Genomic DNA, 22,765 nt, shown 5'->3' with positions numbered 1-22,765 from the left:
AGGAAAGGTGATTTCTTCCAGCAGGTTGGTCAGTGCTTTTCCAGGCATAGCTGATCCATCCTGCACTTGGCTGCAGGGCCCAGAGGGGAAGGCTTTATCAGGGGAGCCATTTCATTAAGTCAAGTGAGACTGCACATAGCAATCAGCTCTTCTAAGGCAGCTGCCCCTCACTGATACTGCATCACTCTTTAAAACCAACTCCTTCCCATTGGTTTTTGGCTGCTCCAAAACGGTTTGGGCAGTTTTCTGTGCTGCCAAAGAATGCTGCTGCCTGTAGGAGGGAGAAAATCGGGGGGATCTGCAACAGGGCAGAAATCATGGGGTCCACACGCCCCTCTGCTGCCCCAGACCACGGATCTTGATACAAGGAACCAGGCTGCAGATACATCTCTGGCTCTGTGGAACCAGTATTGGCCCAGATGTCTCCTGGCTGTTCGCTGGATGGTATTTCCCTCATTCTGTGGCATGGATATGGACACTAATTATTTTAAGTGATTATTTTTCAACAGCTGGCTGTTAGCAGAGGAAAGGCCACAGGTTTTCCAGTGAGGCTCTACTTGTAATTATGTTTCATAGGGGATGAGTGAGTTTGGCAGAACCTGGCTCCTGCACTTGTAGCTCAGACTGGCATTTTGGGCAGCTGGGGCTTGCAGGATTAGGCCCAGCTTATCAGTACATTATCTGAGGTCCCTTGGGAGTTGTGCCATCCAGTGTCAATGCTTGTGCCTGGAAACCTGGCAGTGATGGTCCTGCAGCTCGTGGAGACAGACCTGGGAGGAGGAGCTGGCAGAGACCCTCTACAGCAGGAGCTGTGGGGCTCACATCCCTCCCAGCTCAGATCTGGCGAGGCTGAAGCTGAGAAAGATCTGTGCCAGGGCTGCCCATGCCTCATCCAGGAGCAGGGGCACATTTTACCTGGGGTCTCCATGGCAGGTGAATCAGGGTCCTGCTGCTGCCTGTTCTTCTCTGCTCCTGCTTTACTCTTTCACTCAGAGGCTTTGCTGGTGTTTAGGCTGGGCTTTGCCTCCCCTAATCCTGTCTAATACGTTGGAGTTTAACTCTGGGGTCCATCCAGAGACCCTGGAGCGACACAGGGATGCCCAGCACACATCTTTCCCTCTGGCCACGCCAGAGCTGAGCTTTTTGGGAGCACTTAGTGAGGCAGATGCACTTCACCCCAAATGACTGCACTCTCCCAAAGCCTGGCTGTGCTCACCCCAGTGCCAGCCAGAGGCCACACTTATCACTGAGCCAGATGGTTCCTGTTCCCAGGACTGTCAATTTGGGGAGGGGGAGAGCAAATAAATAAACCTCTCACCAATCTGCCTTTGAGTGGAAAGGAAAACACTGCGGGACGTCCCTCCCCCTGCTCCTCCCGTGTGCGTAAAACCAACTGGAAACGCTCCCTGGTGCTGGGAAAAGTAAGGCCCTTCTGTTTTGATTTTGGTAGATAATCTTGTGCCGTGGAGGTCAGCCGGGCAAGGCGAAGAGGTCGTGAGGAGAAGGAAAACATCCACGCTTAGGACAGCTGCTGGGAGGTGCTTTGGAAAAGCCAGGAGTTTCGAAGAACAGATCTGTGAGTCCCCGAGATGAGAAAAAAAATAGCAATCCAAGGTGGGCCACACTTTTTCCTCTGTGTAAGTGAACAGCTGGCCCCTGTTTCAATTTGTGTCTGGGTGGGGTGTCAATGTACTGTATGCACATGGCTCTATTTAACAAACTCTACGTTAGAACCACAGTATAAATGCTAATTTAATCAGATTTGTATGTAACCAGAATTTTATATACCCATTTGTCCCTTTTCTAATTTATGCTGTTTTATGTGTATAAATGTACTTACAGGAAGAGATATTAAACTTATGTCTTTGTACAGTATATACAGACTATTTTAACCCAGGCAAAGTATTTTTGCAGTGATATTAGAGAAGATGCCATTTGCTATGTTGAAAGACAGAATAAAGTCACAGTTTGTCCCTGGCAGCTCCTGCTGTTCTTTTTGGGGCCCTAAAGGTGTCAGTCTGGATTAAGTTTGGGGAGTGGGAGGGGTTTCGGGGGCTGGGGCAAGGGCAGCCCACATGGGTGAGTCCACACAAGTCCTCTTATGGCCAAAGAAAGATGTGGGTGTGTAAATCAGAATCCAGAATTGTTTCAGAACACCCTCACTCAGCTGCTGAGAAATCCCAGTGGTTTCTCAAGTTTCAGTTGCACCTTCATTTCTGCCTTTGCAGCTCCCCAGGCCTTTGCACCTGCCCAGAAATGGCCCCACAGGAGCTGTTTCACTCCATCTGTGCCTGTGTTGGGATCGGCAGGAGCAGCTCCTCTGCCTGGAGCCCTGATCTGCTGGGAGACCCCTGGGCAGGGACCTCTCCCTGACCTCCCCAAAACCCCCCAGTTACACCTCTCTCTTTCCTGCAGAGCTGATGGGGAGCAGCCCCAGTTCTCTCCCTGCCACCCTCAGGGAACAGCCTTTCCCAAAGCCTGGAATGGCACAGCACAGCCCCTGAACCCCACTGTGGCACCACGAGTCCAGCATCCTTCCCACACAGATGGCAGCCCTCAGGGACAGCCCGGGACCCCCTCCCTCCCTCCCTCCCTCCCTCCCTTCCTTCCTTCCTTCCGAATTCCTTCCGAATTCCTTCCTTCCTTCTGAATTCCTTCCGAATTCCTTCCTTCCGAATTCCTTCCTTCCGAATTCCTTCCGAATTCCTTCCGAATTCCTTCCTTCCTTCCGAATTCCTTCCTTCCTCCCTCCCTCCCTTCCTCCCTTCCTTCCTTCCTTCCTTGCTTCCTTCCTTCCTTCCACAGAGAGCTGGGTCTTGCCATGACCCCGCTAATGAACCTCAGCAGGCAGCTGGCAGGGCAGGTGCTCCGTTCCCAGAGCACTCCCCTTGTGCCAACCAGGAATTTTCTCTCTGCAGCCACCAAACTTCAGAGTCTCTGCCCCAGAAGGGCTGATTGCTCAGAGGCTGTGCCCTGTCCTCCCCTGCCTTGTGCTCCCACCAGCTGCTCCTGTAAGGTCTCTTCTTAGGGGAAAGGCAAGGAAATTTCCCAGAGGAATCCTCTCCCAAAGCCAGCTCTCACAGAAGGTACTTTTAATCCAAGAACTGTCTCTTTCCCAGATAGAGAGCCCTACAAAAAGCCTTCCACATGCCCAGGGTCCAAAGGGAACCCTCTGTGTGCTCCCCCAGTCCCACATCCAACTCACCTCCCCCTTCCCAGCACGGAGCAGAGGAAACCGCAGCCTCCATCCCTCCCCATGGCCAACCTCTGGCCTGGAGTTCACAGACACCCGACTCAGGAAAGGAGCAGCCTGAGCAATTATTTGCTTACAGACAAAGCCATGGTGTTCTCTTTTCCACGTGGGGATCCAGCGTGGCTCCGTGAGCCCCGCGGCACCGGCAGCCCACGTGCTGCACGTTGCAGCAGGGAATTGCAGCCGGATCCTGGGAATAATCTGCAACCGAGACATTGTCTGCTGCAATGTCCTGCAGAGCTTGGGCGTAAGCCCTGCTGATGGCAGGCAGCACTGCCTGGTACTCTCTGGATGCCACATCCAGAGGCTCCTGCTCCTGGATGTCACGGTCCAGGTTGAAGATGAGGGGTGGTTGGTGCTGCACTGCCGGCCCAGTGCTGCCGTCACAGGCCATGGCCCCTCCTAGGGAGGAAATGGGAGAAAACCCCTGGGGTCACAGGGGTCCAGGGATCACCTCTGTACTCCTCACCCCCCCAGGACGGCCCATCCCCACCCCATCCCAGCTCTTATTCCAAGAGCGTTCCTGAGGCCAACCCCAGGCTGCAGCACCATCCTGCAGACACGGGTCAGCACATCCTTGGGTCTGCTCTTGCTTGAATTAACCTGTGGGGTTTTCATCTGTACCTGCAGGGATCTAAGAATTCCAGAGGTTCTTTCCCAGACTTTACTACCTCTGGTAGGGACACAGTACCTGTGGTGTAGAACACCTTGTACTGAGCCAGCCGCAGTGCCTCGATCTCGCCAACCTTCCCAGCTGCACCACTGTTGGGGTGGAGCAGAACCTGCAGGAAGGACAGAATGTTCCATGAGATCCACTCCCTCCCCAGGTGAGCCACATCCCACCCCTGCACCCATTCACAGACACCATTCAGGCCTTGGACTCTGAGCAACCAACAGATCTGTGATTGCTGAAGGGTGGAATGATGGCAAAAGGGCCCCAGGAAACACCAGCATCTCCCTTGGACCTTCCTGGCCTGGCAGGAGCCTCTGAATTCCTCCTGATTCTATGGTAAGAAAGTGATCACAAAGGTGGGGGGGCTTCCAGCAGAGCAGGGCAGATTATCATAAAATCCCAGAATGGTTTGGGTTGGAACACTCTCAAAGCCCATCCCATTCCACCCTCTGCCATGGCAGGGACACCTTCCACTGTCCCAGGCTGTCCAACTTGGCCTTGGACACTTCCAGGGATGGGGCAGCCATAGCTTCTTGGGATAACCTGTGCCAGAGCCTTCCCACTCTTAAAATTCAGAATTTCTTCCTAACATCCAATCTAAATCTCCCCCTTTTACTCCAAAACCATTCCCCCTTGCCCTATCACTAAATGCCTGTGTAATATTTGGGAGCCAGGGTGGTCTCAGGTGCTCTGTGTCACTCAGCACCTCCCTGGGTGCTCACAGCTCCGCCAGCAGTGGGGACATCCAAGGGAGCTGAGCACCAGCCGGGAGCCAGCACAGCCACGAGCTGCGGGTGAGCTCATGCGAGGCAGAGGGGAAGGTGAGGTGCTGGAACATCGCTCCCACATCCCTCCTGTCCGTCTGACTCACCCCGCTGTGCAAGGGCTCCCTTCCCTGACAACAGCCAGGGAATGAGTTGAGGAGCAAGGGAAGGAGGGAAGGGTGGGTCGAATCTCTCACTTTTGGTATTTAGGACACTTGATCCACACAGGACAGCTGCTCTGGCACTGGGGAGCGAGGAGACAAGTGAGCTGGACACTCCAGCGGCTCCTCTCTCTGATAATATCTGCCGTGGAGCCAAAGCCTTCACTGAGGGATGAGTCACTTGAGGTTTCCTCCCCGGGAATTTGAGTTAAAAGTGATTCAAGAAATTTCCACTGTGCTAAGAATTAGAAACATCTGCTGGAGTTCTCAGCAGCTGCAGTGCCAAGTTTAGTAACAGCACTCGCAGCTGATGAGCGCAGCAGTGCCTGAGCAGGTGCCCGGCACGGAGCCCTGCCCCTCAGGGAGCATCCCAGGCACCCTGGGCACCCCAAGATGTCCATCCCACACTGCCTGGCAGAGCACTCCCGGGATCCCAGGCACCCGGAGGTGTCCATCCCACACTGCCTGGTCCAGATGTAGCCACTGCCTCACGGGACTGGTTGGAACCTCATCCAAGAAATGCCAGGATTCACGGTAGGGGGTGATTTCCAAATCCTCTCACTTTCCTTTATTGCCCTCCATTGCAAGGTAAATTCTTTTGGAATTTGGTTGGATCTTTATGTTTTAGGGGAGAAATAAGAAGGGTGTAAAGAGGAAGAAGTGGTGCAGGGTGAGCCTGGTGCAAGGAGGAAGCTCTGCTGCAGAGTCCCCTTCTGCTGACACTCCTCAGGCAGGATAAAAGAGCTCCAAAGGAAGAATCAGCAAATATTCAAGGCCCTATGAAGCCAAGGGACCAGGAACTGAACCAATTCATCTGTCTCCAGCCTTAAAGCTTTGCCTACACCTTTAAACAGCACAGCTGGGCTGCTGCCAAGGGCACTCAAACCTCCCTTCCTACCAACAACCATGTTCCTAAACCTCTTAAAACCCCACATTTAGAAAATATGTTATAATTTACTGCATAATTAAGGAGCTTGTTTTGAATCAAGAAACATTCCCAGGTCTGGAACTCTTCCATTAATCCATGACTATTATTTTAATAAATAAAAGATAGAGAAGGGAGGGAAAAAAGCCTTTTCTCCCCTGAAAATTCATTGCTTGAACTTGGTGCTCTGGGCTATTCACATTCAGCTGACGGACAGAGGGATTTACTGCCCCTGGTACTCTCGGTGCTCCTTGGAGGACGTGGTTTATTTTTCCTGACAACAGCCCTCGCTCTCAGCAGGACCTCGGTGTCACCCCAGCCCCGTTCCCGGCTGTGCCAGTGCCGAGCACAGGCTGGGACACTGGGACAATGTCACCCGGGCAGCCCACGCTGGGAGCTCCAGCCACCCCAATTAGGAATGTGTGGAAATTGGGCTTTGGAGTGAGTGAGAGAGCTGCTTTCAGGAGGATTTGTGTCAAGAGAAACCCTGCACAGGGGTCACTATCGGCCACTCGCGAGCAGGGGGGGAGAGGGGGGAAGCCAGGAGGGGAGGGAGCGGGGACACGCCTGCTCCCGACCACCCCACGGGGCTGTGTGTCCCCTCCCAGGTCACCCCATCCCACGGCAGTGCGATCCCACCCCCTGGGGGGAATTCCACACAGGAATGGCTGCACCCTGACACCCAGCAAACTATTGCTCCCAGCAAACCATGGCTGCCTGCAAACCATCACTCCCAAAAAACACCACTCTCAGCACGCCATCGCTCCCAGAAAACCATCATTCCCAGCAAACCATGGCTGCCAGCAGCCCCCCAGTGCCCTGCTCCCAGCGCTGCCCGTGCAGAGCAGGGTTAAGCCCAAGGAGCAGAGTGGAGCCCGCTGGACACATCCCATCCTCTTCCCTGCTCCATTTTTTCAGCAGAGGGTTCCATAAAAACAAAGCAAATACCAAACCCCTGATGGACACAGAAAGCAAATCCAAGATCCCGCTGGGAGCTGGCTCACGGTGCTTGCAGGAGGGTGTACTTTAAAAGCAAATTCAGGATTTATCCATGGGACTGCTATTAAAGCCGCCTTTTTAAAATTCTTTTGGTTCTGCAAAAATCTCGTGCAACTCTGAGACAACCGTGTGGCCATCCTGCTTGTCCTGCAAACTGTGGGTTTTGGGGTTAAAGGAGCTGCCAGCAGCGGGTTGTATGACAGAGCTGCAGGATATGGGGTGGGCTGTCCCGTTGGAACACTGTCACCCCAGAGCTGGGAGGAGAAGGCGTTTGTTACACCTTGATCTGGTATGGTAAATAAATGGGTATAACCAGGTTTGAGCCCCTGGAATCTCCCCCTTTTGATGTACCTTTTGGGATGAGAAAGATGCTGTGCTGGGCACTGCAGGCTGCCACAAGCCTGAGCATCTCTGGGCTGGAGTTCCTGGGATCACAGACACAGCTCTGAGGCACACAGGAAGGTGTCAAGCTGCAGGCACAGGCACTTCCACTTCTAATCCCAGATTTGTGAACGAAGCACAAAACCATCTTCATTAGCCCAGAGCCCTTTTACCCTGATATCCCAAGCCCAGCCTGGTACAGCACCCGGCCGTCTCCAGCTGTCCTTCTCCTCCTCCAGGCCAGGGGCTGACGCTCCCGTGGATCTGCACATCACCAGTCTGAGCCTTTTTCCACCCCCACTCACCTGTTTTAGCTCAGGCTCCTGCTGTCAGGAGGGGCTGTCACGGGGGAGTGGCTCTGCCTTACCTTGTGCCCTACATCCGAGCAGCCAAAGAGAACTGGGGACACATCCAAGCCATCAAAGCGCCTGTTTGGGGGCAGCGCTGCCCCAGCCAGGGCCACCAGCGTGGGGAAGATGTCCAGGACACTGGGGAAAGAGGGGACTGTCATCAGAGCAAGGAGTGAGAATCCATGGAGGGTCCCCTCAACCTCACCTGTGCCCCACATCCCTCACAAGAGGAGCTCCCAACAGCCGAAAAGGCTGAACCCAGCCCTGTTCCTGGCAAGCCCTGGCTTCACACCCCTCACACCCCCAGCCAGCTGCTCGGGTTCAGTCAGGATGTGCCTGGCAAACCCTGCACCCACAGCCCCTCCCGCCCTCCTGAACCCCCTGGGCACGGGAAGGCAGCAGGTCAGTCACCGTCTGCACCAAGTGCCAGCACAGGGGTTTTCAGGCTGGTGCCAGCAGCTCCTGGCACCCCAGGAAATGCGGTGTGGCTGCTGCAGGCCGCAGCGCGAGCCAGGATAGAACAGGAGAGCGGAGCTGCTCCGTGTCCCACAGACCCACTCAGCCTTTCCAGCCTGTGCAGGGCCTCAGCCACAGCAGAGCACTTGGGACTCACCCCAGTCCTTCCCGGAGCAGAGGGACACGGGGAAGGGGCAGGTGGCCCAAAGTCCCGCCGGCTCCGTGAGGATGCAGAGAGGGACAGTCCCCACTTTCCCACCTGCTGCCTGTCCCCACCTGGCACATCCGTGTGGTGTGAAGGGGCTGCAGGAGGGGTGGGATGGGGATCACCCAGCCCTGCTCCCAGCCCTTCACAGCCTGGGCACAGGCTCCCCCTCTGCTGGCCCTGTGTCCCAGAGGGGTCCAGACTCGACTCCAGTGGGATGGGAACATCCTGCTCGCAGCCCCCACATCCAGTCCACACCCTCCACATCCTGTGGGGCACAAGTGTCCGTCCCCCTGGTGCCACCAACAGCATCCCTCCCTCACAGATGTAGTCACAAGGTGACCCCACATCTCTAAAAGGAACCACCCACAACCAGGGTGTCCCATGGCCCCAGGGGACAGCGGGACATCAGCGTGGCCAAGTGACACATCGCAGCGCTGCCCTCGGGGACGAGGCTGTGGCACAGGAGGTGACAGCTGCAGTGCTGCCGACGGGGACTCAACCCTCACCCCTCTGGCTACAAAACTCCCGTGCCAGCAGCTCTGAGGGCTTGGCTGGAGCAAGGAAATTGGTACAGGAAGCAAAAGCACCAGGAACTGGGGTCACCGGGGTGCTGCCGTGGTCCTGGCACTGTGACCTGGTCACTATGGCTCTGCCACCACTATGACCCTGCCTCCGCGTGTCTCCTGCCCAGTGTGTGATGGCAGCTGCGTGAGCAGAGAGAGGAAAGAGCCCTGGGTTTAACAGCCCCCAGCTCTCCCATTGAACGAGTTTTAATTCAGCTGCTAAGAGACAGAACAAATAAGAACAAACACTGCTGCGAGGCAGCCCCGGCCGGCGCTCACCGAGACCGCCCCCCCGGCCAGGCCGGCCGGGAGGTGCCCAAAAACATCCTGGCTCTCCACTGCAGTCCCTGCAGCACCTCGCTGGGGGCACAGCAGGTCCCCCAAAACAGCAGCTCACCTGGGCAGCCTGTCCCTGGTCCCAGGGGTGCCCAGCACCTCCCCAATCCAGCTCCCACCTCAATGCATGTGGATGCTCCCAAGCAGCCCTGACCAGTGGATGGGACCTCTGGAAAGCATCACCAGGGTGGGAGGACAACATGGTTGAGGGCAGAGGTGGCTGAAAATTCCCCCAGCCATGGGCAGGTGTAACCCATGGAAAAGACATGAAAAATAGGATTTTGGTGGAAGCTGGCATCAAAGCCAGCGGGCACATCCTGGGAGCCAAGCTGGGAAAGACGTGCTTGAGGGAAAGCCCCACTGCCAACCCCTGCCCTGCCAAGAAAGATTCAACACATTCAACATCAACACTCAGCCATCCTGCTGCTGCCTGAACACCGAGGGAAAAGGGCCTGGCAGTGCCCAAGGACAGCAGCTTCCTTCCTGTGAGACAGTGGGCATCCCCACACCCGGGCAGGACTTGGCGGGAGCACTGCCCTGCCGTAGTGCTGGGCATCCCGGCAGCCCAGGCATGACGTGGCAGGGAAACCCTGCCCTGCCTGGCGATGGCAGGGTGCAGGCAGCTGCAGCAGCTCTCCCCAAACCCCAGCAGCTCAGCCAACCTGCCCAGCCCCACGCTGCCAGCACAGCCAGGATGGTGCAATCTCCTCCTTCACCACCTTCCTGACCTACTTCTTCCGTGCCCTACTTCGGGTTGGGGCAGGGAAGGGCAGAAGCACAGTGGGTGGCTCTGGCAATTAACTATAATTAAGAAAAGCAGACAAGGCAGTTTTGTGCAGAGCCCGGCGTGCAGGTGCTGGTCTGTGGTGAGGCATCAGCGTTTCTCTGCTGGCTGCAGCTCCCCGGCCCCTGGGCACGCTCACCCTCGCTCACCCCTGCACTCCCTGGCCAGGCAGGACACGGAGCCACGAGGTCCTGGGCAGTCCCAGCAGCCTCCCTGCCCGAGCCAGGTGTTTCCATAACCCCAGGGGAAGAGGAGATCCGTGCAGATGGGTAAGGCCTTTCCCTGCCCAGCCCTGGCTCTTCCCGGGGATCCCACCAGGCTGAGGTCCCTCTGCGTGTGCACAGGGCTCCCCAGCCTCTCCCGCACACACATTTCATTCCCTCCCCAGCCTCTCGGTCTTCCCCTTCAACTGGGGGGATTTCAATGTCCCTGTTGCACATGTTCATCTTTGGGGGCTGTCCCCGAGGGTGACAGAGGCATAGAGAAAAGCCACCTGTCCTGTGAGCACCTCCCTGTCCCTCGGTGTCCCTCCACATTCCCTGTCTCACCTCGGGCCATGGCTGGGATCGCAGTGGTGACACTTTCCTGAGCATGACCCATTGCTCATGCCCCCCAAGCTGGCTCTGTGCTGCCTCCCAAAGAGGGGGTGCCCTGTCCTGATGCCAGGGCATCACCCTGCAAAGCTGGGCATGGCCCTGTGGCAGTGCCAGGCTCTGCCGTGGGGGACACCAGCTGCTCTGTGACTCCTGGGGAGCTCCAGTCACTTTCCAAGCACCTGGAGTGCTGCACGTGCCTCTGCTGGATTTCTAGATTTCCAGCTGTCTAACCTGTCAGACTGGAGCTGGGAAATGCAGGAGATAAGGTCTGTGATTAGATAATCAGAATTCCTGGGCTTGGAGACAAGGCTGCAGGGAAAGGCTGGTGGCACAGGGGGATGGGGACGGGCACTGACCCTGCACATGCTGCCCCAGCTGCCCGAGTGGGCAGGGTCTGGCAGCTCTGCCCCACGTCCCACGGCAGGCAAGGATTTGGAGGCAAAACCATGGGGTGCTACGTGCACCCCATCCCCTCCGCCAGACACCAGTGACTCAGCTTATGGCTCAAACCTTCCCCAGCCTGCAAAAATCCAGCTCCCAGAGCTCCCCTCGGGCTGTGGAACGAATGAGTGTCTCCAGCTTATCTCACGGACCTTAGAAACACCCAACGCTGCCCCAGGGCCCACCAGTCAGGACTCGATTCCAGCAGCTGGGACATTCTTTCCCAACACCAAACACCCCTCCAGCCCCATCACCCTGTGTGCTTCAGGGATGAAAGATGCCCAACAACCCTCCAGCCCCACCACCCCAGGGATGAAAGGGGACATTCCCCCCGCCCTGCCCCAGCACAGGCTGTGCCCCACGCCCTCTGCCAGGGAGGGCTGTCAGGAGAGGTGCAGTTCCACGTGGAGGGGTGCAAGTGCTGCATGGAGAGGGGCAATACAGACCCTCCCTGCCGCCCTCCCCAGTGAGGACGGGCGGGGGGCAGCAGCCCTCGCCCTCGCTGCCGCCGGATCCCGGCCCGGCCGCATCCTGCAGGGGATGCCAGATCCATCTCTCCGGCCAGCCCTGCCCACAACCGCACCCTCCTCCACATAAAGCCATTCACAGACCACAAAGCCTGAGCCTGCTCCTTGGTGGGGAGAGAGAACATCGTCATCTTTTAATTATCGGGAGGCCCTTGGCCACCGCGGCCAGGAGCACACGGAGCCCGGTGGCTGCAAGCGCCAACCCTCCAGCCTCACAAAAAGCCCTTTCAGCTCCTCTCTGCTGAAGCATTAAGTCTTGGGAGAGGACAAAAGTACAGTCTGGCACAAGGCAGGGAAGAACCAGTGCAGGCAGCTGCTGCTGCCAAAATCCAGGTGATGACCTGGGTCACAGTGCAGGGACAGGGGTCCTTCCCAATGGGGCCACCCCGCTCTCCGAGGGGCTCTTACCTGAGCAGAGCGTGGCTCGTCCTCCTGGCAGGGACACGGCCAGGCCAGTACGCCAGGGCTGGCACCCTGTGCCCTCCTTCCCAGGTTGTCTGCTTGGCTGAGCTCCCACCTGCAGGAGAACAGGGCAGCGCTGGGCATCCTGCTGCTACTGGAAAACCTCCTGACCCCGGAGTTTCCCCGGGAAAGGAACTGTGCAGAGCAGAGATGGTGTAAATTACCCCAAAGGAGAATGGTTTCGCTGGGCCAGGGAAGGAAGAAGAGCTACAGGAGTTTTTCAGAGGGAAAGGGAAAAGAAAGGGGTCTCAGCTGGGCACTGGTTTGTGTTTCTCTGCTCCAGTGAGTGATGAGAAATGCAGCGGCTGCCAGAGCCATCGCATTTTCAGCCACTTTTGATGCCAGGTGAGAGAATGGAGCAGGCAGGAAATGTAGGAATTTATTCCAGGGGCTGCTGTCCTCTGCAGGGCTCAGCACCAACAGCCCCCCCACCCCCGCCCCGGCCTGCTGGAAACCTGCCTCATTAAAAATACCATCCTGCTAATAACCCTGCTGCCAGTTAATGAACCTGATCCATCGTTTCCCTGACAGCACCCAGTGCACGCCTGCTCTGCCCTTGGATTTGAGATGCACAGGGATCTGCCTAGTCCCTTCCTCTGCCTGGAGTGCTGAGCACTGGGACTGGGGTGCTGAGCACCAAAATTGGGGTGCTGAGCCCCGAAATGGGAACACCAAGCATCAAAACGGCTGGAAGGGTGTTGGAGAGCCTCTGCCTTGGCTGCAGCCCAAAGGGCCCCAGGCAGCTGAAGGGAGAAGGAGCTGGGAATGGGGCAAAGAGAAAATCCCAACGCGATTCACCGAGCAAACTTCCCAGGAGCAGCCTTTGTGCGCTGCCTTTCAGCGTGCGCATGGCAACGGCACTCGCCCCGAGCCATTTCCTCCGGGCACAGCCAACAGAGTCCCCGCGCTGTCCCCAGCCCGGCCCGGCTTCTCCAGGAGTCACTGCCTGATGCCTCGGGCTGATCCATGCTCCCAGACTATGCTGCCGTGCCCACAAGGACACGTGTGGCACAGGTGCCACAGGCACTAGCCCAGGGAAAAGGTTTCTGACGCTGGCATGGACCAAGCACATCCCCGATCTCTCCCATTGCCCACCCAAACTTTTGGTGTTTCCCCCTGCCCTCAGACACCCCAGGAAATCACAGCAATTACAGCAATTAATATGAATCCCCTTCTCTGCACAATATGAAAAAACTCATCCTCCTGGGTGCATTTCCAGGGTTTTTCCATGCATGGTCAGGGTCTCTGGAAGGACATCAGAGGGACATTTCCTGACCAAGCCACCCCGGTACCTCTGGCTGGTCAGGTCAGAGCAGCCTGGGAATGAGGTCACATTAACACTTTGGGAAGTAAACAGGGCTGAAACACCCAAACCCAACCAGGGAATTTTCTCCAGAGTGGGGATGATGCAGCCCTGCTGCTGCGGGGACTTTCCAGGCTTTCCAGGAAAGCTGAACTGTGCATTCCCGTGGCAGGATGAAAACCTTGGTCCCACCACACACACAGCAGGTCTTCAGCACAGGGACACCAGGTCTGGAACTTCCCCAAACCTGCCTCAAAATATGCCCAGCATCATATCCCCAAAATGTCTCTCTCTCTCCCAGTATCTCCCTGTTGCTGGACTCTTGGCCCCAAGGTGGGAGACGAGTTTTTGGGGTGGGCTGCGGGCTGTGGGAAGCACAGAGGAACGGGGAGCACACACAGATACGCTGCTCTCTCCCAACTCCAGTGACCACCTGAAATGAGTGGAAAACATCCCTGGAATTTGGGTTGGACCTTAAAACGAAACACGGAGCTACAGGAAACTTACAGAAACACATAGAAACACATAGAAACACATAGAAACACATAGAAACATGTAGAGCCGGGAGCAGTCCGTCCTGCCCTGCCCTCCCACTCCTGGGGGCTTTCCCTGCCGGGGAACAATCCCCGGGGCTGGGAGGGCCGAGCATCCCACCCCGGCAGCCCCGGGCGGTGCGGGCAGTGCCAGCCCAGCCGGCAGCAGCCCGGGCCGGCTCTCCAGACATCCGTGCAGCCACCGGCCGAGGGATTTCCGAAGTCACCCTCGCCGCCAGTGTTTGCAGCCAGCTCGGAGCGCTCTGCCAGCCCGACCTCCTCCCCAGCCTCCACCGCTGGCAGGAGGGGATGGGAAGGGGCCGTGTTTTCCTCGCCTGTTCCCGAACGCCGCAGTCTCTGTACCATCTGCTCGGGCTTGTGACCGTGGGTTGCTCAAGAGCAACAACCCGGGGCCGTCAGCGGGTTTTGTTTACTAGAAAATTAAGGTTACGATTCCATGCCGGGGCCAGGCGAAGGAAAGGCTCTGGGAATGGGACGGAGCCAGCGCAGTTTGCCCAGGGGAGCGGCCGCGGTCCCACGGCCGGGGCGTCAGGAAGCGGAGGAGGAAGCCCCTCGCTGCTGACCCCGGGCAGGGGCAGCCGAGCCTGGCACGTTAACTCCGCGTAATACAAGCAGAAGTGGGAAACGCCTGACTCATGAATGTTTCTGGCCGCCTCGGCCGAAATAAACCCACCAAGCAGATGGCTTGGCCGGAAAAGGAGGAAAGAGCGAAAAAAAACCTCAACAAAAAAACCCCAACAAAACGGTGGAGAGAAAGAAAAGCAAAGTCCCGGGGCATGGGGAGGGTGGTGGGTGCTCTGCTCAGGGCGGGATGGGGGCTGTGAGACCCTGACGGGGCAGATGGCAACATCCCATCTCCAAATCATCACTCACCTCAAGCTCCGGGCTAACGGGGACCCCAGCCCACCCCCTGCAGCAGTTTTGGGGGAAACTTGACTGTTTGAAATTAAAAATGTGTTCTGGCGTGTTCAAGCCCAGGGCAGCAGCCAGGGAAAGGCTTGGGGTGGAATGCTGCCCACATCCCCTCGATGGGCAGTGAAGGGCTTTGTGGAGCAGCCCCCTCGTGCCCCCGGGGACTGGGACCCCCCCACGCTGCCACGTTACCTCGCTGCCTCTGCCAGGCACCCACGAACGGCCCCAGGCGTCCTGCCAGCTCACACTTCTGTGCCCAGGGGCCATTGTCACCTTCGAGAGAAAGAAATGTCCCCATGAGAGACACCAAGACCAGAGGGGACACCTCCACCGTGGGGGGTAGGCAAGGAGAAGTGACCCATCCATCCCTCCTTGCCACTCCTGTGATGCCTCCCCACACGAGCAAGAGCAGCTGGTTGATGGATTTTGGTTTTTAAGTTTGTTTGCAGGGGCTGAGTGCAGGGCGAGAGGCTGGAGTGCCGCCAGGTCAGGGCAGGGGGGGCACGGTGCCACCAGCTTGGGGTGTTAATGAGAGGCCGAGCGAGCAGTTCCTGTCATCAGGAGCAAGACATCCTCATTAGGGAGGCTGCTCAGTGACAGAGAGCGGATTTGGGCTTCTTAATGAGCGAGGATTTGTGGTTTAATGAGTCACGGCCCCACCACTTCAGCCCCGCAGCTGAGGGGGGTGGCAGGGTGGGCACCCAGCTGAGTGGCCACAGCAGCCCAGGACCCCCGTCCCCAGCTGGGACTGCTCCCCATCCACAGAGCAATGGGAGCATTGAGGGCAGGGGACAGACACAGGTCCTGCCCCACCCCAAGGTGCAGTCCCCAGCGTCACCCCCAGCCCCAGTTTTCCTGCTGTACCTGCAAACCACAGGAGCGTGTTGCCCTTCCCGTGGCTGTCAGCGACCTCCTTTATCCGTCCCACCAGCGCATCCATCTCTCTCAGGGAGGCTCCGTAGATGCCCCTACCCGGAGCGGGGGGCAGCGGGGGGGTCAGCGGGACGTGCATATGGGCCAGGGCCACGTAGAGGAAGTAGGGGCGTCCACTGTCACTGCGCAGGGGACAGAGGGACAGTGTTCAGCCTTCAGGGGATGGCAGTGGCAGGAGGTCACTGGGGTGGTGGCACTGCTGAGCCTGGGGACATAAACCAGTGGCCTTTCTGCCCCTGCAGCTCCTTGGGGGAAAACACCCCACGTGCATCACCCAGCTGCAAATTCTCCAGGCACCCACCGCCCTCACAGGGAGGAAGCTTGGCTGAGCTGAGCCTCCCCTGCTCCTACTTAAACCTCTCCCCATTGTCCCCTTGTTGTCAGCTGTCGTCCCACTTGGGATGGACTTGCCCCTTCCTCCATCTCTAGTGGCCAAACACCCCACACTGGTGCACACACCCACACCTCCCTCCCCTCTCTCAGGGGGCCCATTTTGGCCCTTTGTCCCCCTGCCCAGCTGGTGACGTGGGCAGAGGATGGGGACAGCAGGATGCCCACACCACCCTGGGTACGGCCTTGGCAGTGCCACTCAGTCCCGCAGAGGCAGCGCGGCATGTTTGCTGCCATGCACTGCCCCGCTGCCTGCTCGCTCCTAAATCATCACAGGACACGTCCTGTTTGCTTGTTTACAGCTATATTTATCTGCTCCAACGAGGCCTGCTCTTCCTCAGGGACCTCGGAGGGGAAGGGTGGGATGGCCAGTGGCGGGGAGGGGCCGGATCCCGGGGACGTGTCCCTGCCCGCGCACGCGCCCGGCTCCGGCCTCCCCCGGCTGCCTCCTGGAAGCTCTCAGGGCCCTTCCAACATGCGTTTCAGCACTTCCTTCCTCTGCCCGTCACCCACCTGGATGGAAAATGAGTAAACCCCATCCTGCCCGGAGCTGCTGCATCCCCCTCGTGACACCGGAGCCCCGTGGAGGGCTGTGTCCCCCTGGCACCCTGCCCATCCCTGCAGGACGCGGGGATTCAGGAGAGCTCCTGTGCCCCTTGCAAACTGCTACTGTGAGACCTCTTCCCATGGGATGCCAGAGACGCTGGAGCAGGGAAAGCCTCTTCCCCTGGCTCCCCTCCCACTCAGGAGCACCACTCCAGTATCCAGATGGACTCATGGATGGCTGTGATGCTCAGCTGAACGTCCCTGTCATCTGCCACACGGACACCTCGGAATTGTCCTGAAGATCCAGCAAACGTTTAATCAATAACTGAAGACAGGAGTCCCTGACTTTTGCTCCCACGGTCACTTGTGCTCTAGCAGTGCCACATCTCACTGTCACAAATTGCTCAACCTTGACTGGTTAAAAAAACACCGAGGTGGCAAATCCAGTGTTCTTTTGTTGCCCTGTAATGAATGAGTCAGCCAGGGGAAAACTGGAATAAGCCATCAAAGGGAAGGGGAGAAAAGGCAGGCACCTGCTTAATCCTGTTCTCCATGAATGCAGATAACCTCAAAACACTTCTGGGAGTTTAAAGGTTTTGTCCTATTAACCCAGAGCTTACACACTTGGCTTCACAGCCAAAGAGCATCTTGGCAGCTCAGAGGGCTGCAGGTTTGGTAGGAGAAAGGGTTGCTGCTGCCCCACAGCCCAGAGCCTGGGTATCCTCAGCATCCCAAACGTGGCCAAGCCACCCCATGGCCAATAAGGGATAAACTACAGGTATTGTGCAACAAAACGGCACCCAGGTTTATAGAGAGCCATTTCCCCACAGGCTGCTCCCTGCCCAGCCCTTCATTCAGCTCTGTTACACAAACCTTACCCCGAGAACCCCCCTTCCCCGGGCGTGCGTTATCCCGGAATGCAGGCAGGGGACGGGCTCAGACAGGGCTGCCCGGCAGCGCTTCCTCTCCTCACTCTGCAGGGAGGCATTTTGCAAAGTCACAGCTCGTAATCCGCCAATAATGGGGACTAAAATTACACAACCCGTCAGCAGGGCTCGGGGGCATCATTCGGAGGAGCCACTCTGCTCCTCGGGGACAAACACACCCGGGCACCTCCTGTTCTGTGGGGCTGGGGGAGGCACATCCTGAAGCCCAGGGATCTCGGAGTGCTTTATCCTCAAAATGGGTCCAATCTCACACCTGGGGCGTGTTCAAACACCTCCGGGTGCTGTTCTGGTCCCACCCTGGGCACCATTCAGCACCTGCTCACATGCCCCTGCCAGCACTTCACACCCATGGAGGCATCTCCACCACCCCCCTGCCAGCTCCTCCACAGGGATGCAGGGATGGACAGACGGATGGCAGCGTTTGCCTCCCTCCCATCCCCACCAGCCTTGACATCATGCACGTTCCGCCCAGGAAGGAGGCACAGCCTCACTCAAAGGCTTTGACCTTCCTCAAAACTGGTGGTTTTAAAAACACACGCCCCCTTTTAGAGGACACCAGGACAGCCTCAGTGCCGCCTCCTCCAGCAGGAAGCCAAGCCATGGACACCCCAAATCCGAACGACAGCACAACACCCATCTCCCCTGGTGCGGGGGAGTCCTGCAGTGACCCAGGAGCTCTCCCAGCCATGGGGACAGACAGGGGGCAGGGGGTGGCCCTCACCTGGCCCGCTGGATGAACCGCGACGCCTCGTCCGCGTAGCGCGTGGCCAGGCTGCCGAGCTCCACGGGCTGCTGGATGATGGTGACGTTCTCGAACAGAGGCAGAGCAACCTCTGTGTAACAGTCCTTCCTCGCCTCCCTGCTGGGAACAGCCACCCCAGGCTTGTCACCGGAGCAGGCATGGAGCCTGGATGTTCTCCTGGCTTCCAGAAAGCCGGGGAGGGGACAAGAAAGGGAGCGCTGCCAATGTCCCCATGGCACGGGATGCTCCCAGCCCTCACCCCGCAGGGGAAAACTGGGCTCACAGAGCATGAGGGGAGGTAACCACAGCCAAGGGCAGCCCTCAGGGCTGGGGACACTGCTGCAAACACCCACCTCCCCGTGACAGCACTGGAACCCGCGTGCCCCGTACCTGGCACCGGTGCCATGCCGCGGGCAGGGCGGGCAGGGCGGCAGGTTGTAGCCAGGGGTGTCTGTGCAGCCCATGTCATGGCTGTAGGGGATCCCAAAGTAGTAGTCAAAGCCTGAGAGGCAAGCGAGGGGGTCAGCAGGGTCAAGGTGACCACAGGGCCCTTGGCCCATCCTCGCTGGCACAGCCCTTACCGCGGGAGTTGGGGTGATGGCGGCCGTGGTGTCCCAGGTGCCACTTGCCTGTGGGGAAGCCACAGAACATCATTTCAGAGGTGACACAGCTCTGGCCACCGCCAGCCCTCACCCACGAGGTGCCCACAGTGCTGGGGGCTTTAATCAAGCTACAAGAAAGGCTCCTTGTTTGTGCTGGCCGTGGTTCCAGAATGCCATCTATTTTTGCAGAAAACCCCAAAAAAATGCATAAGGTATCTCATGCCTGTGCAAAGCGACCGTTTCCAGCCTTAAAAGGCTCTTTCATGTGTTTGTGTTCTGAGCAGACGGCTTCCCAACCCCTCCCTAGCATCCAGCTTCATCCTCTGACCCCCGGCACGCGCTTGCTCCCACCGAACACACCAAACCAAGAGGGAGAACTGCAAAAACTGGGGGGGAATGGAGGAACAGAGGGATTTTCTGCCAGCACAACAGCAGGAGCTGCAGGTGCAAAGGGTTTGTGCTGGCTGAGGGGGACCCACAGTGACAGGAGGGTGCCCAAAGCCACGGGGTGAGTGGCACTGCCCGTGGTGTGGGATGCAGGATGGCAGAGCCGCCGAGCACAGTCCTGTTTGCTCAGGAACACCCAGCACATTCCTCGTGAGGTAAAGCAATTAGAGATTAAATGGAGAAGTCTGGGTTTCCGGCAGTGCCGTTGAAAAGGAAGATTTTAAGCTTGGCATTGCAAAATCCAAGGGGGATGTGTGAAATCTCCCTCACGTGGTCCTTCAGATTTTCCTTTCATTGCCAGCATTTCACCCAAGTACCTGCAGCCCCTCCTCTGCCAGGGCATCTTTGTCACCCCCTGCCACCTCCCCAGCTGCCCCCTGGCACTCTGGGCATTACCTATAGCTCCTGTGCTGTACCCAGCCTCCCGCAGGACCTCAGCCAGGGTGGTCTCGTTGAGGGGGAGGCCCCCGAGCGAGGTGATGGCAAAGTTGTGCGTGACCCCGTTGCGCACACCCAGGCGCCCCGTGAGCAGCGAGGCACGGGACGGGGAGCACGTGGACGCAGCTGAGTGGAAATCCACAAACCTGCAAAATGAAAAGACCCTTCAACTCACAAGACCCTGTGTGCTCTAACACTGCCCTGGCCCTCCCTGCTGCCCTGCACACTCCCCCTTTTGCTCTGGAGATGAGGACAGGGAGTGGGAGATGAAGGTTCCGGCAGGGATGGATGGATCTGCTCCCCAAGGTACCAGGCTCTGGCTGCCCTCCCCATGCACCCAAACCCACACCAATGAAATCCCTTTGCCTGCCAGTCCCACAGGGCTGAATTCCCCTGTGCTGCAGGACAGAGTAACCAGGGATGCTTGGAGAGGGCAGGGAAGGGGGATAGTCATTACCTTGTTCCTTCGGCAGCCAACTGATCCAAATGCGGGGTCTCCTTTGTCTCCGCCCAGTTGGCACCCAGATCCCCCCAACCCACATCATCTGCCAGGATGACGATGAAGTTGGGCTGCATGCTCACCACACAGGGAGCCCAGAGTCCCACCAGCGCCAGGGCAAGGCCCAGCACCGCCCATGAGGACAGGGACAGGGTCCCCATGGTGCCACACGTCCCCTCCCACCCGCGCTGCGGCACCAGCGGCTTCGTCTTCCCCAAACTCCCTCTGCTGTGTCCCTGTGGATGCAGCTGAGCCTTCCACGGGCTCGGTCCCTTCCTCAGCTGGTGGGGCAGGGCCGGGGGGCCGGGGGTCTGGGTTTGCTCCCTTGGCTGCCGACCGAGCTGCGACACCTCCTCCGTCTTTCACACCCAGGCACAGCTGATATTCCCGAAACTGGCGCCAGCAAAGGTGTTATTCTTAGAAGTCAAAAAACACCCTTTGAAGTCACTGTCACCCTATTTATATCTTTCCTTCCTTCCTGGTAAATATCTAATTAGACACCAAACTGAAGCGGCATTTTCCCCTCCAGGAGTGGGTTTGATCCGCGGCGGTGGCTGCTCTCCCCTCACCGCAGCCAGAGGATGTTTGTGTCCAAAAACGGCTCCTTCCCTGCAGACTGAGCCCCTCAGCCTTCTGGTGGAGAAGAAACTGCTGGGGCTCTGTCAGTCCATCCTTCACCTCCTTACAGCATCCCCTGTGCAAGGGAAGAAACAGAGTCAGGGAGTGCTCCTGTGCCCCAGCCCGGGGCAAAGCACCTTCTCCAGACACCAAGGTTTTGCTTTGCAGTTGTTCTGCTGCGTGGTTCACAACGGCTCAGCTGGAAAGGACTGGGAATACGGAGCACCCCTTCCCTTCACCCACTGCTCAGGCTGGGATAGTTTCCCATGCTCCTGCCATCCCATGCTCCTGCCATCCCATGCTCCTGCCATCTCGTGCTCCTGCCATCCCATGCTCCTGCCATCCCATGTTCCTTCCATCCCATGTTCCTGCCATCCCGTGTCCCTGCCACCCCGTGCTCCTGCCATCCTGTGCTCCTGCCACCCTGTCCTCCTGCCATCCCGTGCTCCCTCCCGCTTGCCAAGGGCTGTCTCCTAAGTGCAGCAGGGGGCACAGCACCACAAGGGGGACATGCAGGGCCCTGCCCTCATTTGTGACAACTGACAAGTGTCGGAAGCTCATTGCCTAAATTTAGTTGTGCTCCCGCTGCCCCACGGCTGCCAGAGCAGGCAGCACAGCCCGGCTGCCAGAGGGAGCTGCTCCCAGAGGTGAGGAGGCAGGAATCCATACAAACCCAGAAGGCAAAAAACCCCAGGAATACCCAGGATTAAGCACATCCAGCTGCTTAGGGCAGGATTTGGCCTCCAGAGATGGAAAGGTTCAAGGACAGACCCCCCAGAGACCAATGGCAGAGACGGAGCTGTGGCAGAGCTCCACAGAGCAGATGGAGCTGTGGAATACAATGTCTTGAACACAAAGTTATGGCCAAAGGGAGATGAAGCTGCAGAGATCTGCCAAAATCCCGCTGGGTCCTACACCAGGAGCTCTGCCCTGGCTGTGGGGATGCTGTGGGGATCTGTGCCTGGGTTGGGGATGGCCAGGACCCAGCTGTCCCCAGCTGGTACCACAACCTTGGGACAGGAACGTGCCGTGAAGGATGCAGCTCCCATGGGATGGTCAACACAGCCAAGCAGGACAAGATCCCTTAAGACAAACCAAGAGGGAGAGCAGAGAAGGCAATACTGGGAAACAAAAGAGAAGAACAGGACAGGAGGAGGCAGGAGAGGGAATACGATGAGCCCCATCTGTAGGCCAAGAGGTTTGTAGCTCGCAAAGTAAATTATTCCCAGCTTTTGCTGTTCACATCTTTAAAAGCTTTGGGCTGTCACTTGGATCAGCAGCTCCTGGGCTGTCAGCAGAGCATTGCAGTGATCAGAGATGTGGCTCCATTCATAATTCATAGCTCAGAGTGTTAATTTATAAAGCCTGGAGGCTCTCGGTACATCAGCTGACGGGGGTGGGATGCGCTGGGTCGTGGGGCTGAGCTGTGGGAGGGGGCTCAGCTCTGGGAGAGGCTGCTCAGCCCTGCCCCAACAAAGCCCATGAGCTCAGGTCCTGTTCAGCACCCTTCTGCATCCCCACAGCTCCAATCATTGAGATTAGGTCTCTGGACATGTTTGAGGGCAGCTAAGTTGCCTTTATTTTCAAAACAAAAATTCCTTTGTAATTTTCTTGGATTTCTTCATGGACGGGAACTTGAAAGGAGCAGCTCTGCTAGGGTCCAACACCCCCTCCTCAGGGGCTGAGCCCAGCTGGGCCGAGGACAGCACAGAATTGAGCCACCAACTTCATAGGGACAGCATGGTCAGGGAGACCTCAGCCCCATCCCAGTCCCCTGTCTGGGACTCTCCACAGGGCAATGGAGCAGGATATCACCCTGTGCTAAAACTGGAGTCTGGCAGAAAATGAAGCACCAAAGTTGAGCTGAGCCCCTAAGGCAGTTGATGTTCAGGCTTCCTGGGAAGACTCGCCACCGAATCCTGCCCTCCCGCACCTCCGCTGGCATCCAGCAGCTC

At 57.8% G+C, this 22,765-nt stretch overlaps 2 protein-coding genes and 1 long non-coding RNA gene across 4 annotated transcripts in view; 2 read left to right on the top strand and 1 right to left on the bottom strand.

Moving 5' to 3' along the window:
• Window positions 1-1,980, top strand: part of WIPI1 (WD repeat domain, phosphoinositide interacting 1) — a 19,593-nt gene extending 17,613 nt beyond the window's left edge. Inside the window, exon 12 of the mRNA XM_017740773.1 lies at window positions 1,451-1,980. Within this exon, the coding sequence (XP_017596262.1) occupies window positions 1,451-1,498 (48 nt within the window). The 3' untranslated portion in view covers window positions 1,499-1,980. The remainder of the gene's footprint in view (window positions 1-1,450) is intronic.
• Window positions 1,981-3,080: 1,100 nt separating this feature from the next.
• ARSG (arylsulfatase G) lies at window positions 3,081-22,765 on the bottom strand. 2 transcript variants are annotated; one of them, XM_008638667.2, is made up of 11 exons: window positions 20,151-22,765; window positions 19,652-19,839; window positions 18,788-18,835; window positions 18,597-18,708; window positions 18,186-18,326; window positions 15,513-15,703; window positions 14,841-14,921; window positions 11,826-11,934; window positions 7,524-7,644; window positions 3,945-4,035; window positions 3,081-3,655 (listed from the first exon to the last, which is right to left on the bottom strand). In XM_008638667.2, exons 1-11 carry the CDS (start codon window positions 20,351-20,353, stop codon window positions 3,327-3,329), a joined length of 1,614 nt encoding a protein of 537 aa, XP_008636889.1. In that variant the 5' UTR covers window positions 20,354-22,765; the 3' UTR covers window positions 3,081-3,326. The 2 variants fall into 2 exon arrangements, with proteins under 2 accessions (XP_008636889.1, XP_017596267.1); XM_017740778.1 differs by having other exon boundaries at window positions 18,186-18,323.
• LOC108448307 lies at window positions 4,043-5,954 on the top strand. The gene is made up of 2 exons (XR_001864151.1): window positions 4,043-5,385; window positions 5,480-5,954. It is a non-coding gene; the product is annotated as an uncharacterized LOC108448307 (long non-coding RNA).

Source organism: Corvus brachyrhynchos, unplaced genomic scaffold, assembly GCF_000691975.1.
Source record: "Corvus brachyrhynchos isolate BGI_N302 unplaced genomic scaffold, ASM69197v1 scaffold218, whole genome shotgun sequence".
In the NCBI taxonomy this organism is placed as follows: Eukaryota; Metazoa; Chordata; class Aves; order Passeriformes; family Corvidae; genus Corvus; species Corvus brachyrhynchos.
Note: the sequence above shows the minus strand (reverse complement) of the source record. Positions and strands in the feature narration are given on the sequence as shown.